This window comes from Dioscorea cayenensis, chromosome 3 (assembly GCF_009730915.1).
Source record: "Dioscorea cayenensis subsp. rotundata cultivar TDr96_F1 chromosome 3, TDr96_F1_v2_PseudoChromosome.rev07_lg8_w22 25.fasta, whole genome shotgun sequence".
In the NCBI taxonomy this organism is placed as follows: domain Eukaryota; kingdom Viridiplantae; phylum Streptophyta; class Magnoliopsida; order Dioscoreales; family Dioscoreaceae; genus Dioscorea; species Dioscorea cayenensis.
The window spans coordinates 1,188,049-1,204,971 of record NC_052473.1 but is presented as its reverse complement, the minus strand read 5'-3'; the positions used below and the strand labels follow the sequence as shown (position 1 = coordinate 1,204,971).

General features: G+C 34.2%; 1 protein-coding gene and 1 pseudogene across 1 annotated transcript; both read right to left on the bottom strand.

The window, feature by feature from the left end:
- Nucleotides 1-4,247: 4,247 nt before the first annotated feature.
- Nucleotides 4,248-4,669, bottom strand: LOC120255168 (annotated as a pseudogene).
- A 1,124-nt stretch (nt 4,670-5,793) lies between these two features.
- On the bottom strand, nt 5,794-6,345 carry LOC120257459. Its single transcript, XM_039264925.1, has one exon. The coding sequence runs from the start codon at nt 6,327-6,329 to the stop codon at nt 5,910-5,912; it is 420 nt and encodes a 139-aa protein (XP_039120859.1). The 5' UTR covers nt 6,330-6,345; the 3' UTR covers nt 5,794-5,909.
- Between the last annotated feature and the right edge of the window lie 10,578 nt (nt 6,346-16,923).

Genomic DNA, 16,923 nt, shown 5'->3' with positions numbered 1-16,923 from the left:
ATAATAAAACCTTAACAGAGTTCATGCCTTCAACCACGGAAATTTTTTCCGGAAAAGGTTTGGCCGAATTGGACTGCCAGTTCTGGCCCCTGTTGCGGGACATGGTCCCCTGAAAGATGCGAGAGAAGACATCACTTGAGATTTTAGGGAATTTTTAAGGGTAATTTTGGCATTTTTTTCTTTTTTTGTTCCGGCGATCTGCATGCGAAAAGTCGTAGTCGTGTTGCGTGTGCGGTGATAGGTTGTGTTTGATCACGCGGGATCTCTTAGGACTCGAGTGTTTAGTGGGACATTCATAATGACATTAATGCCCTTGATGTTTTTTTGTTTGGGTGCAAGGATCGCTTTGTTATTTGATCGAAATATAACAAACAGTATTATTTATTAATACTGTTATTTATTACGGTTCCAACAATTTTCAACAGATTTATTTATTTAATTTATTTATTTGATAGCAAATGGAAATATATGTTGGCTGTTAAATCACAAGACTCATAAATAAAAGAGCTGTAAACAAACACAAATATATATATATATATATATATAAAGGGGCAGAGCCAGAAATTATATAGGGGATGGCAAATTATAAGTTTTAAAATAATTAATTAACAAAAATTTTAAATTAAAATTTAAAATTATAAAATACATTCAAGTATAATTTAAGAGAAATAATTAAAATTAATTAATATATCAAAATATATATTTTTATCAAAATTTAGATTTTTTTAATGATTTTGATTCAGGGGCAGCTTAAGATAACTAGAGGTCTATAATGGAATTTTAGAATAAACCCTAATTTTTTTTAATAAAAATTAAATATATTTAGATTTTTAAATAAATACTTATTTGAGATATTTGTTTATCTTTTCACATTCTACTAATGATAAAAACATATATTTAAAATTTGTAAATAAAACTTAAGAAAGTAAAAATTTAATTGTAAAAATATAAAAACTACAAAAGCACTTATTTATAATTAAAAATAAATAAATATTATATTAATTTTGGAGAAATATATGATGAAAAGCCAGTACATAGGATCATAATAGAACTTTGAAAAGTTAGTTAGATAAAATCTAATTGTAAAAGTATTTAATTAAAATATTTTTGTATTATGATAATTATTGTTAAATTATTATTAAAACAAAATCTAAAGATGAGGATTTTAAAAAATAAATAATCTAAACTAATTCCTTCATTCGTCTTACCCGTTGATATTGTTCTAATTTCTAATTGTAAAAATATAGATAATATTTTAAATAAAAAAAATCTCATTTGTACATATGTATTTTAATAATTTATTTGAATTCATTTAAATAATTTTTAAAAAAATTAATTTTGTAAATTATTTACATTTAAGATCTTAGTAAATACAAAATAAACCGATATTTGAAATATTTTTTTAAAAATAATAACTTTCATTTAAACATCTGTATAAATTAACCATAATTTAAAATAAAATTATTTATTACTAATTCAAAGATTTAATATTTCTCAAATCCCTAAATCAATGCAAATTAATCAATCATACATATTTTTATAAATTTTTTTCTCAAAAATGTTTAAAAAAAGCAAACTCAACAAAAGCATCTAATAAATGAGAAATAAAATAAATAAATAAATCAAATTATTCAATTGGAAAATAAAAATAGAAAATAATATAAATATAAAAAATATAAATATATAAATATAGAAAATATAAAATTAAAATATATAGGCAAACATTATTTTAGCTAATTACTGAGAGATAGTGATTATACCATTCATTTTAGGAGATAGATGAATTTTATACCAACAACATTTTTCTTTTAATTGATATGTAATAAATATAAAAGATAATAAAAAAATTTACATAATATATACTTCTCAGGTATTATTGGGATCGTTTCTATATTTAATTTTTTTTACTTGAATTACTATTTATTTTCAATTAATTGTGACATTTTTCCATACAATTCATTGCCAGAAATATTTGTTTGTCTTCAATAAATAATTTACATTAAAAAAAAGATTAATAAAAGATGAAGTCCATGTTATTTTCACTGCTCAATTTAACCCTCAGTGTAAGCACATATCTCTACACTAGTAAATATTAATTGGGATATAATTGGAGGTATTTTCTATTTTTTGTAATCAGTGAAATTATTTACATGCTACTCTCTTGGATCTTTGCATACCGAGAACAACATCACCTTCTCGATCGGTGTTTTCTACAATTCCTGAACATAGGCCTGGAAAATAGCTCCACCGCTTTAACCACTCACCACCCATTGGAGTGAGTCACTCTCTCTAACAACTTGAATCAACCGTTTGTTGTTGCATGATAGACACTTCTAACTCATATGCGTTTTTCCTTGTCTTATTTTTTGTCGTTTTATTTATTAGTTTTGTTTGGGAGCTTTCACTTTTGGTGATTATCCCTTTTGTGTTTATTTAATTTCATTGGTAGTTTTTTTTTCCTTTTGTCCAGTTTGTCCGGTTTACCGTTTTTTAGTTTTTTGTCAATTTATTTTATTGTACTGTGCTTTGTGGTTATTTTTTTTTAATAAATTAGTGATTTATTTATTTTATAAAAAAATAATTATTTGATTGGGAGCGGTAAATTGAGTAGGTTTTGAAGTTAAAAGAACTTTAGTTAATTTAATAAAAAATTCAATATACATAATACATCCATATAAGAAAAAAATATGTATAAAAAGAGCACAAGATCTTTCATTTTATCTATTTTCCCTTTAAACTTAATTATGTGTTTTAAAATTACTGCTAGTTGGGACAAGGGCCAGGGAAGCTTGCAATAACATCCAGCTCTAGTGAGATCATAAAAACCAACAACATAAAATAAAATAAGAGAAAATGAAATGAATAAACTAGATAAAAGTGCAGCTTTTTTGTATTCAAGAGTCAGTAGGTAGGGGCCAGGTGCAAACAAGCAGACCAGAGCCAAGCTTTGAAAGTGTTCAAATTTAACTCAATAAAATTAACTGTAGGCTTGAGCAAGATTCGAGCCCAAACTTGTATGTTTGAGCCTGACTCAAGCTAGTAAAATTAAACTCAAACTCGATTTGAAAAAAAGTTTATTTATAATAAAAACGAGCTGAGTGAGTTCAAGCTCTGCTTAAATGAAGTTCATTTCCGATAAAAAAATGAGCTGAGCTCAAACTAAACTAAAAAAATTCATTTATCATAAAAATTTTTTCTGCTCAATTTTATTAAACATATTAATATATAATTTAAGAGTGAGTACTAGTATTTTTAAGATTCCACTTAAATTTATAAAAATTAATTTACGTAGATTTTATATTTTTTTAATATAATAAATTATAATGACTATTATTAATAAATTATTTTTTAATATATGTATCCATTTGTACTTAAAACAAAAAATATACATTTAGCAAACTTATTAAGCAGGCTCATTGGTATGCTCACGAGCTTTTTTACAAACCTTTAATTATCACAAGCTTTGCTCATTTATCAAGCTTATTAATTAGTAGGTTTGCTAGCCTTAATGAGTGAAACAGTATATGGCTGTAGCTCAGCTCATTTAATTAATAATTATAGCTCAAAAGTTAAGGTCGAGCTCGGCACATTTATTTGATGAATGAGCTTTCTTTGAGCGGAGGGTTTGAGTAACTCTCAAGTGGCTTGATTTATTTGCAGTCCTATCAGTGGGTATATATTTGAGAAAATAAAGGTATTTTATGTATACTGTCCTTCACAAGCTTCCGAGCTACATGTATATATATATATCTATATATATCTATATATATATAAGAATAAGCAAAACAATGAATTAAAGAACAATAGTTTATGCAACCAAATACAAGATAAATTCCCACTCTGATCAATTCTAATGATCAAATAAACTAACCGCTCAAAATCTCAGGAATCTCAGGAATCTAGCTTCCCTTGATCACTACATAATTTCATTTATTTTAATTATAGTGTCCTAATAAGCATGATGTATATATAATATATGAAGATATGCAAATTTTTTATAATACAGTATTTGTAATTAAAAAAAAAAGTAAATAAATATAGGTGCATTCTGACTATAATTTGATCTCTATCTATCCCCATTAAAATGCATGAGATCATGATAAACCATGGCTTAATTAGTAAATAACAACCCACCATTTATTCCTCATAATCATCTCCAAAACAGTATAATAAAACACTTAAACACAGTGATTAACATCAAATTCAAATTACTTAAAAATCCTCTGGTGGTGTGTTCACGTTCATGTTCATGCACCAAGTTTCATAGTTCTTTCTCTTTCCACAGCTCTCTTCAGCAAACTCCCTTCCTCCACCACCATTTGCACCGGCAAAAACCCTAACCCATTGGCAACGGCCAACATCATCTTCTTCATCTCAGCCCTGAACTCCTCCAAGTCCACAACTCCATCACCATCATGATCAAAGCTTGAAAACAAACCTCCATAAACTTGAGCAAGCTCTTCATGGCTCAACACATTGTCATCCACTCCAAAGTGCTTTTCAAACACCCTCAAGTTCATGATCTCCTTCTTCAACTCAACAAACGACAAACGGCCATCGTTATTGGTATCGAGGTCGGCAAACCATAAATCAATGGCGACGTTGAAGGCCTCTTTCGTCTTCGACGAAAGCTTCGAATTGTCTCACCGTCGAGGATCTCTACACTCATTTCTTGATAATCACTCTGATATATATATGTTTTGGTTGTGAGGAAGAGATGGTGTTTTTTGTTGCTTATTTATAAATACTTAGTTAATTGAAGAGATGAGGAAGTTGGTGAGCATGTTGTTTTATAATATATGGGCATATGACCACAGAATAGGACATACAAGAAAGGTAATGGTTGAGCCTACCAAGTCAAAACCCATTGTCCAACATGTCATGAAAGGTCAACATAAGACGCACCGACTTATTTGTGCATTTTCTTTTTGCAATATAAGTGAATTTATTTGCTGATCAAAAGCATAATCTTTAGATTTTCTTTTATGTTCCTATGGACTAAAACCATTAGCATTTATCAGTATTCATAGAAAGAGAACATATGTACGTAAGTGAGCACTAGTTTGAAACACTTTTGATGGTTTAGTTTGAGTTTGCTTAATTGGATCATGTCATGCATGAATATAATATAGAGCTGCATGTTTCATGCATGAATGAAATATACGTCTTATTTTTATTATATTCTTTTGCTTTCTATATTGCTGTTTTTCTTAATTGCTTTATTGTTTATTTGTCTCTCCATGAGAGAGAGAGAGAGAGAGAGAGAGACTAAACTCCAAAAAGAAATTAAGAATAACAAACCTACCCTAAGTGTTAATACTTAAAGGGTTTCATTAATTACCTTGTATAAAAGTTACAAGTTTGATATATATATATATATATATATGAGAAAAACAAAACTATTATAAATTGTAGTGTTGAAGAAGGAAATTTTCACTTCTCAAGTTCTTTCTTTTTTAATGATCATATTGCAGTAGTGAATCATGATAAAGGTATACCAAATTAATATATTAACTAATAGATAATGGAGATTATACACATGGAAAAGTACTAAAGAGATGTTAGTTTCTTGGTATGCTTGACACAATGTATATATACAAAGTACATCAACAATTCTCTTGATGATCATTAACTAAAGTGCACATAAACCATTCATTAATATTGTACATAAATTTAAGACAATCATCTTCATGACCAGCATCATCTCTCAAAAACTTTCCTTTGGTTTTTGTATTAAAAATGAAACCTCAGTAAAAAAACTTCAAAATTTATTCATCATAAACTTCCACTCTATAACATCTTTAAATAAATAACATTTAAATCCCTTAACTTAATCAAATGCATGAAAGACAATATCTCCAAAAAGGCTTCAATCAGAACATAAATTGTTATAAATCATAAGGCAACTCTCATGCAGCAATCTTCATAGCTATTTCCCTCTCCACAGCTCTCTTGAGAAGACTCCCCTCCTCCACCACCATTTGCACGGGCAAAAACCCCAACCCCTCGGCAACAGCCAGCATCATCTTCTTCATCTCAGCCTTAAACTCATCCAAGTCCACAACTCCATCACCATCATGATCAAAGCTTGAAAACAAACCTCCATAAACTTGAACAAGCTCTTCATGGCTCAACACATTGTCATCCACACCAAAGTGCTTTTCAAACACCCTCAAGCTCATGAGCTCCTTATTCAACTCAATGTAGGAAAGACGGCCATCGTTATTGGTGTCGAGGTCAGTGAACCATAAATGAATGGCAACGTTGAAGGCCTCTTCGTCTTCGACGAAGCTTCGTATTGTTTCGCCGTCGAGGATCTCTACACTCATTTCCTGATGATCACTTTGATATATGTTTTGGTTGTGAGGAAGAGAGGTATCTATTGTCTTGCTTATTTATAGATGTATACATGGTTGAAGAAAGAGATAAAGAGATGGTGAGCATGTTGTTTTAGAAGTAATGGTGGGCATAAGACCACAGGAGGTAATAGTTGATTTGTATGTTGACCAAAAGTCAAAATCTATGGAATGAAGTTCAACGATTTCATGACATACATGGAGTCCTTTAAATGCACCGACTAGTACTTTTTCTTTTCTGAATATATATATATATATATGTGTGTACTTCCGTTCCTCTGAAGTAAAGCATTTAGAATATTCTTTTTTTTTTTTTCTATGTTTTCAAACGACTGGCAAAGACCAAGTCTTCATTGAACACCATTAAATTTGAATGAACGAATGGGGTCTTCTTTGTGCCTTCTTTTGCTTTTCATGTTGCTGTTCTTACATTTGCCCTTAGGACCCATTCTTGTTTGTGTTACTGTGTATGATCAGAAAGTGAGAGAGTACTGTGTATGATCAGAAAGAGAGAGAGGAAACTTTACTAAGGAGGCGTTTGGTTGGATGTAGTTGAAAATGCAGTGGATTTGTATTTGAAAATTCTTGGATTTGTAAATTCAGGAGAGTTAAATCTAGTGTTTGGTTGGATGTATTTGTAATGCTGGGGATCACGGAACTCGTGTTTGGTTGGAGGGATTTATAAATTTTGGATTTGAAAAACATGCTGTTTGGTTTGTTGTATTTGCTTGAATTATATGTTATGATCACCCATAGTATAGTTACCCCCACCCTAATATTATAAATAATTAATATATATATTATATAATTAATATAATTAATATATACTTAATTTATTATAAAAAAATATAAAACATTAATTATTTATTAAATTGATGGATATAATAATTATATCAATATTATATTATATTAATAGATAAGGCTCTTAAAAAAATTTTAAAGATAAAATCTCACTATATAAAATTTTCAAATATATTTTAAATTATTTAAATAATTATAGTTATTTATTTTGAAATTTAATTATTTAAATAAAACAATTATGATATAGTTAAAAATATTTAATTGTGATAAAGTTAATGTTGGAGATAGTGGATTAGTTATTTTAAAAAAAGATTTCTATAGTTATTACGAACAAAGATTATTTGTTAATATACTATTAAAGTAAATATACGATTATTTGTTAAATTATTCATGAATCAAGAGGGTGAGATTCTATTTAAGCATACAGTCAAGATATTCAATCATACATAACTTGATAATGGAAGATAGAAAGTGGTCATTCAACAATGATACAAAATTTAACATATGAACATGTCAATATAACTACTTGTTCGCCCACATCTCAATTGCAATTTGATCACGACGAGCAGCCCACTCTTGTGCTTCTTCTCTTTGGTCCCGAGCAGTGGTTTGTGAAACACGTTGTGGTACCCAATCTTCCTCCGAGGGAATAAATTCATCATGACCACCGGTGAGGATGTAGTTGTGTAAAGTACAACATGCCAGTACGAGATCCACTTGTGTCTTGAATGGGAAAAAAGGCCTAGAAGCGAGGATCTTGAAGCGGTTCTTTAAAGAACCAAATGCACGCTCGATGGAGGTACGCGCAGATGAATGTCTTAGATTAAACAATTCCTTGGCGTTTGCAGGTGTTCGGGACCCGAACTCCTTCAAGTGATATCTTACACCCCTGTAAGGGGGTATAAAACCGGGTCGTGTGGCGTAACCAGCATCAACCAAGTAGTATTTTTCCTAATTACAAGAGTTAAAAATAACTTTTAATAAGTTCGAGTTGTTATATTTAGTTAATTGTCTACACTATACTTAAAAGATACCTTTCGGAACTTTTTAGTTCTAGTGCATCACGAAGAACTAAAGAGTCATGTGCAGATCCTTCCCAACCAGCGAGAATAAAAGTAAAACGAAGGTCAAAATCCACAACTGCAAGGACGTTTTGAGTTGGGTAAGGTTTTCTTCCTCGAAAGGCTGCAACTTCAGATGTTGGGACAGAAGCATGAATATGTGTCCCATCTAAGGCCCCAACACAATCCTATTATTGAATACTATATGTTAGAATTCATCCTACTAAAATACAATTGTTTGAAGTCTAACATAACAATACCTTGAAATAAGGGTACAATGTTCTCCTTGTTGCTATATAAAGTGGGGTTTGAGAACTTGGTGGCCGCACGTATTCATGCTGCATTTCACCAATTGTGAACAACATGTGATTGAAATATCTACTAACAGCTTTCACCGGATCTTACAAAAATTATGTGCAATAACACGATTGCGCACGTTGTGTCCTATGGTGTGCAAGAACATTAGTAATTGCTCCTCAATGCTCATGTGCAGTGTATCCCGTACAAGTCCTTTTTCCGTGTAATATTGAGCATAGGTTAAAAAATGTAGATTTGTTCATTTGCACCATGTTAATACTAGTATCATCATTCCCATCTATAAATCTAGACAAATATTTTCTCCGTATTTCTAATCTTTCACGTGATGGTTCTCTAGGAATTCTATGTCTTTTGTTCCGAATCCATGATAACGCGGTGTAGGCGGCCACCAATATTGTTAGTTGCATGAGGTATAGTTCATCATCTTCGTTCTTGAAATTTTCCATCTAATATGTAATTAGTAACAATGAAATAATTAACTATAAGCTATAACATAATGATAAACATTAAGAAATGTTTACATGTAAAACATTCAAAATGGTCACAAAACATTTTTCTAACTTATTAAAAAAACTTATTCTATTCCTAATTATTCATAGAATCATTCATATCTTCAAACCTTTTAAAAGTAAAAAAAAAATCACCCCAAAAACATAATAAACATAAAATATGATAAAATCTTCAAAACACAATATTGAGTATTACTATTTTAAAACTAGCTACGTATATATGTAACAAATTGTTGCATTTTCAATTACTTTTCAAACACCCAACATCCTTTCCTCTGTACTTTCATGTTCATTTTATGGTTTGATAATTAAGTTGAAAGTAGAATGGCCAACAACTATATATACATCATTGTGATGATAAAATAAAATAAAATAAGATGACAACAGTATGGGCAAAAAATATATTTATATCTAAAGATACATGTGGTACCTATACATTTTTCTGAATGATCCTCAAAATTAACATCATTTTCTGAGCTTCACCATTCACCAACTTGTACATATATATATTAGCTAATACTCCGTAAAGAAACACAGCCATGCTAGTTGTTGCCACAAGGCCAATTTAAACAAACATGCCAAACAACATGTCTCATTAATATAAAATATATACATACAAAGTGGTGTGTGTGTGTCTATATATATATATATATTTAGTGTCACAGTCCTTGTTTGATTTGTATACTACTGATGACTTTAGGTTCCACTATTTGAGGTTTATAGGATGCATGGTAAATGTATATAAGACTGCATGTCATATAATTGCACTAGAGTGAAAGTGGGATCTATAAATGCAAGTATTTATATATACATGTGTGTGAATGATGCATCAAAGTTTTTGTAATGTTGTTCATGAAAAGATGAGTAACATATATATATACTAATTAAGACTACTTGTATGAAGATGTATGTATTGCTAGTTATCGTCATGTGGGACCATGAAAAGCATGGAGATGGTGAACGTACTTGAAGTTGCATAAAAGCTAGAGCATTTCAAGTGCATGCCTTTGTTTATATCCATTATACACACTAGTGTTCAGTAAAAAAATCTAGTTGCCTTTGTTTATAAGAGATGGTGAACGTACTTGAAGCAACAAGATTCTTCATGCACAAAAGAAATTATCCAAATCCAACGCCTCTGGATCTACAGGCCAAACAATGCCTCAAAGACAAACATGAAAATCAAATCAAACCTTAGAACATCACTTTTTTCAGATCAACAACATGTGACCATCAAACCAGAGAAAAAAAATAGCATCAAACAACACCAGATCGGACAGCAGAACAATCCTTTTCCAATAACCAAAATCAAAGACGAAATCATATCAAAGCAAAAAAAGAATAAGCATTCGAGACTTGGATCGAATCAGAGTGAGGAGTTCGCTTACCCTTCGGAAACAAGGACATGAAAAATTAAAAAAAATTGAAAAATATCCAGAAAAAATATCCACAAAAAAAATTAAAAAATAAAAACAGCCAAAAGAGAAAAAGAAGATGAGAAGTAGATGAGCAAGAATAATGTAGGATTTTTCACCTTTGCTCCTCGGCCGGCGCCGGCACCGGCACCGCACTCTTCGTCAACTCGTTCAAAAATATCACCCAAAACCTAAAAAAGATCGCAAAAAACCCAAATCAAAAATTTAAAAAAAAAATAAACACCAAACCACAAAAAAAATGGAGAAGAAGATGGAGGAAAAGAAGACGAACAATCAAGTTGTCGCCGTTGTTGCTCGGCCAATGATGCGCAATCGGAAGAGAAAAGATTTCGGATGAGAAAGGCCAGCGATGAGAAGAAGGGGGAGGACAGTTGATGGAGGACGAGCACAAATCCCGTGAATCCCTCACGTGAGTCCCATGTGAGGGATTCTTTTCTCATGGATTTTGGAATTCGGCCATTTTGGCCGAATTCCAAAATCCCTCATTTTTGGGATCTTAAAATACAAAAACCTTTGAAATCCTATCAAACAAACATGAAATTTCTAAAATCCAGGGATTTCCACATCCAGTATTTGCAAATCCTGCAAAACAAACAGACCCTAAGATACACATTAAGAATGGCATATCCATAATGTAAGGAGTTCTTAATTATTTTTCCTCACCGGTTATAAATAAAGAGTAATGCTATTCATTTCAATACAGTGTTCTGAAATAGTGTCCCTAATAAAATTTTGAAGGAACCCATTTTCAGAGTTGTATTTTTTGCAACCGGAGTTGTATGGCAACCCCACCTCAGGTGTTATATTCGGGTGGGACACTATTTTGTTGAGAGTGATTGGAAGCTTCACATGGCTCACACGGCCTTGACCAATGAGAAAAAAGGAGAATGCTTTAACCAACAGCTAATGAAAACAACTTAAATGAAGCACCAATGGAGAAACCTGGTATATGTTGAAGTGTCCTTTTTAATATTAAGAGTTTATAATGAATATGACTTTAGTCACGTCTGTGTTCTTTGTTTTATCTTTTAGCATGAAATGGTGTAAGTTGTGTTAAAACGCATGCCGGTCTTTTTGTATGCATGAATGTATTTGAAAGTCCATGAAGACCAAAGTTAACATTCAAAATGTAAAAAAAAAAAAAAACAAACCATTTCAAAACTCTCTTCTTCCATCTCTAACGAAGAACAGTGGTATTAGAGCTTCTCATGATCCGACGAAGCCCACTTCTCTCATGGCCAAGATCAACTGAATGACAAGCAACTCTTATGGCGGCAAGAAGCAACTCCGGAAACATCTCCCAGACTTCTCTACTGGTTTTCGACAGTGAAGCCTATGAACATTGAAGTATCATGATGAAAATTATGTTCCGGTTTCATGATCTCTGGGATTTGGTGGAGAAAGGTTTCTCGGAGGAAGGAAATGAAGCAACTGTGAAAGAAAATAAGAAGAAGGATGATCATGGCTTGTATCTCATACAACAAGCCATACACATGTCCTTGTTTTCATGGGTTGCGGCTGCAAGCACAACACACGAAGCCTGGGAATCTTTGAAGACGGGGTACCAAGGGACTTCAAGGGTCATGGCCGTCAAACTACAGACCCTCTGATAAGTGTTCGAGAACCTTCGCATCAAGAACAATGAGGGTGTACACAGCTATATTACTCGAGTTGTTGAGATGGCAAACCAAATGAGAGCCCTTAGAGACACATTAACAGAAGGCATGGTCGTTGGCAAAGTGATGCGCCACCTAGGCTCGAAGTTTAATCATGTTGTTGTGGCTATCGAGGAATCAAATTAAGGACCTCACCAAGCTCGGGTAAGTATCACTGGTGGCCACAAATGTTTTACAGTAAATATACTGCTAGCACATACGTTTTGTAATGACGTGTGTCACGAAACTTGTCTCGGTCACACTCATGGCCACAATTTCATGTTTGAGGGGCTGTTTCCGCCGAAGGTCTTTCGAGGTGGCGTTCGACGTGGATGGCTCTATAATTGGCCACCTCAGCACTTTCGTCGGAAACAGCCCCCAAACATGAATTAGTGGCCATGAGTGTGATCGGAGACAAGCTTTAGCCACATCGCTCTAAAAAGCGTGTGTCTACAACGTTATACTTATGAAACATTTGTGGCCACCAGTGATACTTACCCCACCAAGCTCACTATGGATGAACTCAGTGGGTCTCTCGAAGCTAATGAAGCACGCAAACTTAGTCAAATAGATCTAGTTGATGAAACGGTGCTGTATGTGAGGACTGAAGGTCTAAAGATAAAGGAAGGATGTGAGTACCGGGTAAATTTTTCATGTGGTCACTATGTTATGGCTGATTTCCATTTTGGTCATTGTGTTTCAATTTGTTTCTTTTTGGTCATTAGATATTAATTTGTTTTCACCAATTAGTCACTTGGGATTTTCTGGCCAAATTTAGATGACGTGGCGGCCGGAAATGCCACGTCACTCTTTCTTTAAGTGAGCTGAGTCGCTGACCTCTCTCCAGTCGGGATGAGGAAAAATATAAAAAGAGTGACGTGGCATTTCCGGCCGCCACGTTATCTATATTTGGCCGGAAAGCCCCAAGTGACTAACCGGTGAAAACAAATTAATATCTAATGACCAAAAAGAAACAAATTGAGATACAATGACCAAAATAAAAATCAGCCATAACACAGTGACCACATGAAAAATTTACCCTGTGAGTACCAATATAAAGGGAGAGGGAGAAGCTGGGCTCGTGGAAGGGGCCGTGTTCGAGGAAGAGCAAGGGATGCTGACCAGTCAAGAGAAAGAGGAAGTCACAGACCCTACAAAGGGATTATACAATGTTACATGTGCAAACATTATGGTCACATACGAGCTGATTGTTGGTTCAGAGATATGAATGAAGACAAAGGAGACAAAGGAGCATCGTTGGTCACGGAAGAGAAAAAAGAGGCTAACCTCTTCATGGTGAACCATGAGTCTGATGAATTTACGGACTCAGTATGGATTATAGATAGTGGTTGCAGTAACCATATGACCGGTGCAAGACAACTCTTTAAAAGCTTAAACACATCTCACAAACAAATTGTTCGGCTTGGCGACAACAAAGAAATGCGAGCTGAAGGTAAGGAAACGGTTGTTCTCAAGGCATTTGAAGGGAAAGAAAAGCTTCTTCATGATGTTTAATATGTATATGGGTTGGCTCATAATCTCTTGAGCGTTGGACAAATGGCATCTAATGGGTATGTGGTGATGTTTGAAGGCAATACATGCACTATATGTGATTCAAGGAATGGAGTGCAGCTAATTAAAATAACTAAAACAAGGAATAATATGTTCCCACTAGATATCTCGACCTTGGGAAGAGCAAATGTAGCTATGAACTTCCATGAAACTTCAAGTCTATGGCACATAAGATTCGGCCACTTGAATTTCAAGAGTTTGAAACTGCTGGCAGACAGAGATATAGTGAAGGGTATGCCAAAGGTTGCTGAATTAAAGAATTGTGAAGACTGCATAGCAGGGAAGAATGCAAGGCTGCCATTCTAGTTTGGAAATTCATGGAGAGCCACTGATGTTCTTCAGCTTGTACATGCTGACGTTGTGTGCCAATGAACACTGAATCTCTATGAGGCAGCAGGTACTTTCTACTTCTTGTTGACGATCACAGTCGAATGAGTTGGATATTTTGCACCAAATGCAAGTCTGATGCCTTCGAATGTTTCTAAAAATTCAGAGTTTTTGCTGAAAAACAATCAGGTCATGTAGTCAAAGCTCTGCGTACATACAAAGGTGGAGAATTCTTAAACAAAGAATTTAACTCCTTTTGTGAAGATTATGGCATCCGACGTGAATTCATAGCGCCTTACGCCCCACACACACACACACACACACACACACACACACACACCCCACCATCACCGCCACCACCACCAACAGAATGGGGTAGTGGAGAGGAAAAACATGCGTATAGTTGAAATATCACGGTCCTTGTTGAGAGGTTGCGGCCTTCCAAATACTTTCTGGGCAGAGGCAGTTATGACTGCTGTTTACTTAATGAACATTTCACCCACGGATGCAGTGATAGGCAAAACTCCATATGAGGTATGGAATGGCATGAAACCGCTGGTGAGTCACTTGCGTGTTTTCAGATGCATCACACACTCTTTAATTCCAGTGAAAAAGCTTCACAAACTAGATGAAGAATTGGAGAAGTGTATACACATTGGTTATTGCACTCAATCAAAGGTGTACAAGCTATATAATCTGATCACCCACAAAGTGGTTGTAAGTCGGGATGTTGTATTCAATGAAAGCGCTTAATGGAACTGGGAGTCAATTGCACTGATTACTCAAGCAACATCACTTGAAGTCAATCCTACAAGCCATGCATCCCATGATGCAATCTTTGAATCACCAGCAAATGAAGAATCCCTTACTGTTGGCAATGAAGATGCAAGACATCATAACAACTGTACAAGTGAAGAACATGAACACTTAGACACCAACACACTGGAAAGAGAAACAACTCATTTTGCACCAACTGACAGATCTCCTGCAAGTAATGTGAGGAACTTGAAAGATGTTTATGAGAACTGTATGTTTGCTTTGCATGCTGCAGGTCCTGTTAACTTTGAAGATGTGGTCAAGATCCAAGCTTGGAAGGAGGCTATGAATGAAGAGCTTAACGCAATCCAAATGAATAACACGTGGGAGTTGGTGCAACTATCCAAAAGTAAGAAGGTTATCGGACTGAAATGGGTATACAAAACAAAATATCTATCGAGTGGTGAAATCTAGAAGCACAAGGCCCGTTTGGTCACCAAAGGGTACACCCAACAACCGGGGATTGATTTCAAAGAAGTGTTTGTGCCGGTGGCTCGCATGGAGACTGTGCGAGTTTTGTTTGCCATTGCTACACATATGAAGTGGACCATGTATCATTTCGATGTTAAATCCGCCTTCCTTAATAATGAAATTCTTGAAGAAGTTTACATCAAACAAATTGCTGGCTATGTAACGCAAGGAAGTGAGGAGAAGGTTTTTAAACTAAGGAAATTGTTGTATGGACTGAGGTAAGTGTCAAGGGTGTGGTACGCGAAGATTTATGGCTACTTGTTACAACAAGGATTTCAGAGGAGCCAAAACGAGCACACTCTTTATAAAAAACTGGGAAAGGATGACAATACATTGATCGTATGTATTTACATTGATGATATCGTCTATATGAGCTCATCTCATGCCATGATAGAAGAATTTAAGGAAGACATGAAGAAGACTTTTGAAATGACTGATCTTGGTGTGTTAAACTACTTTCTTGGGGTCAAGGTGAAGCAGAACGAAGAGGGTATTTTTGTATCTCAAAAGAAGTATACAGTTGACATACTCAACCCGTTTAAAATGCAGCATTGCAAGATGGCCCCTACTCCAATGAACCTGAATGAGAAATTGCAAATGAATGATGGAACGGGCGAGGTTGATGTCAAGAGTTATAGGAGTTTAATAGGAAGGCTTCTCTATCTAACACATGCACGTCTGGACATTTCCTTTGCTGTAGGGATGCTATCTAGATTCATGAATGCTCCAACAAAACACCATCTTGGAGTAGGAAAATGAATTTTGAGATACTTGTCCGGAACGATAGGGTTTGAAATATGGTACTCCCGGAACACTGGATGTGAGTTGCAGGGATTCTCGAATAGTGATTGGGCTGGGTTGATAGAGGATAAGAGAAGCACTACAGGGATGATTTTCAATCTGGGGACAAGGGCTATCTCATGGGGCTAAAAAAAAAATAGGGCAATATAGCATTATCCACCATCGAGGCAGAGTATGTAGCATCCACCACTGCTGCCTATGAGGTCATTTGGTTGCAAAGAATATTAGGTGATTGTGGACTAAAGCAAAGCAAGCCAACCATCAGCTGGTGCGACAACAGATCAGCGATTGCTATTGTGAAGAACCCAGAGTTTCACGGAAGGATAAAACATATCGACATACGTTTTTCATCATATATGTGATCTGGTCTTTGATGGCGTGATTAAGTTGGAGCATTGTAACACCAATATGCAAATAACTGACATCTTCACTAAACCGTTGGGAGTTCAAAAACAGTGGTTCATCACAACGTTGTTGGGCGTATGTGAGTTCCAATCAAGCGAGGCAGTTGAGAGTGATTGGAAGCTTCGCATGGCTCACATGGCCTTGACCAATGAGAAAAGAGGAGAATGCTCTGACCAACAGCTAATGAAGACAACTTAAAAGAAGCACCAATGGAGAAACCTGGTATATGTTGAAGTGTCCTTTTTAATATTAAGAGTTTGTAATGAATGTGACTTTAGTCACGTCTGTGTTCTTTGTTTTATCTTTTAGCATGAAATGATGTAAGTTGTGTTGGAAACGTGCCGTTCTTTCTGTATGCATGGACGTACTTGAAAGTCCATGAAGACCAAAGTTAA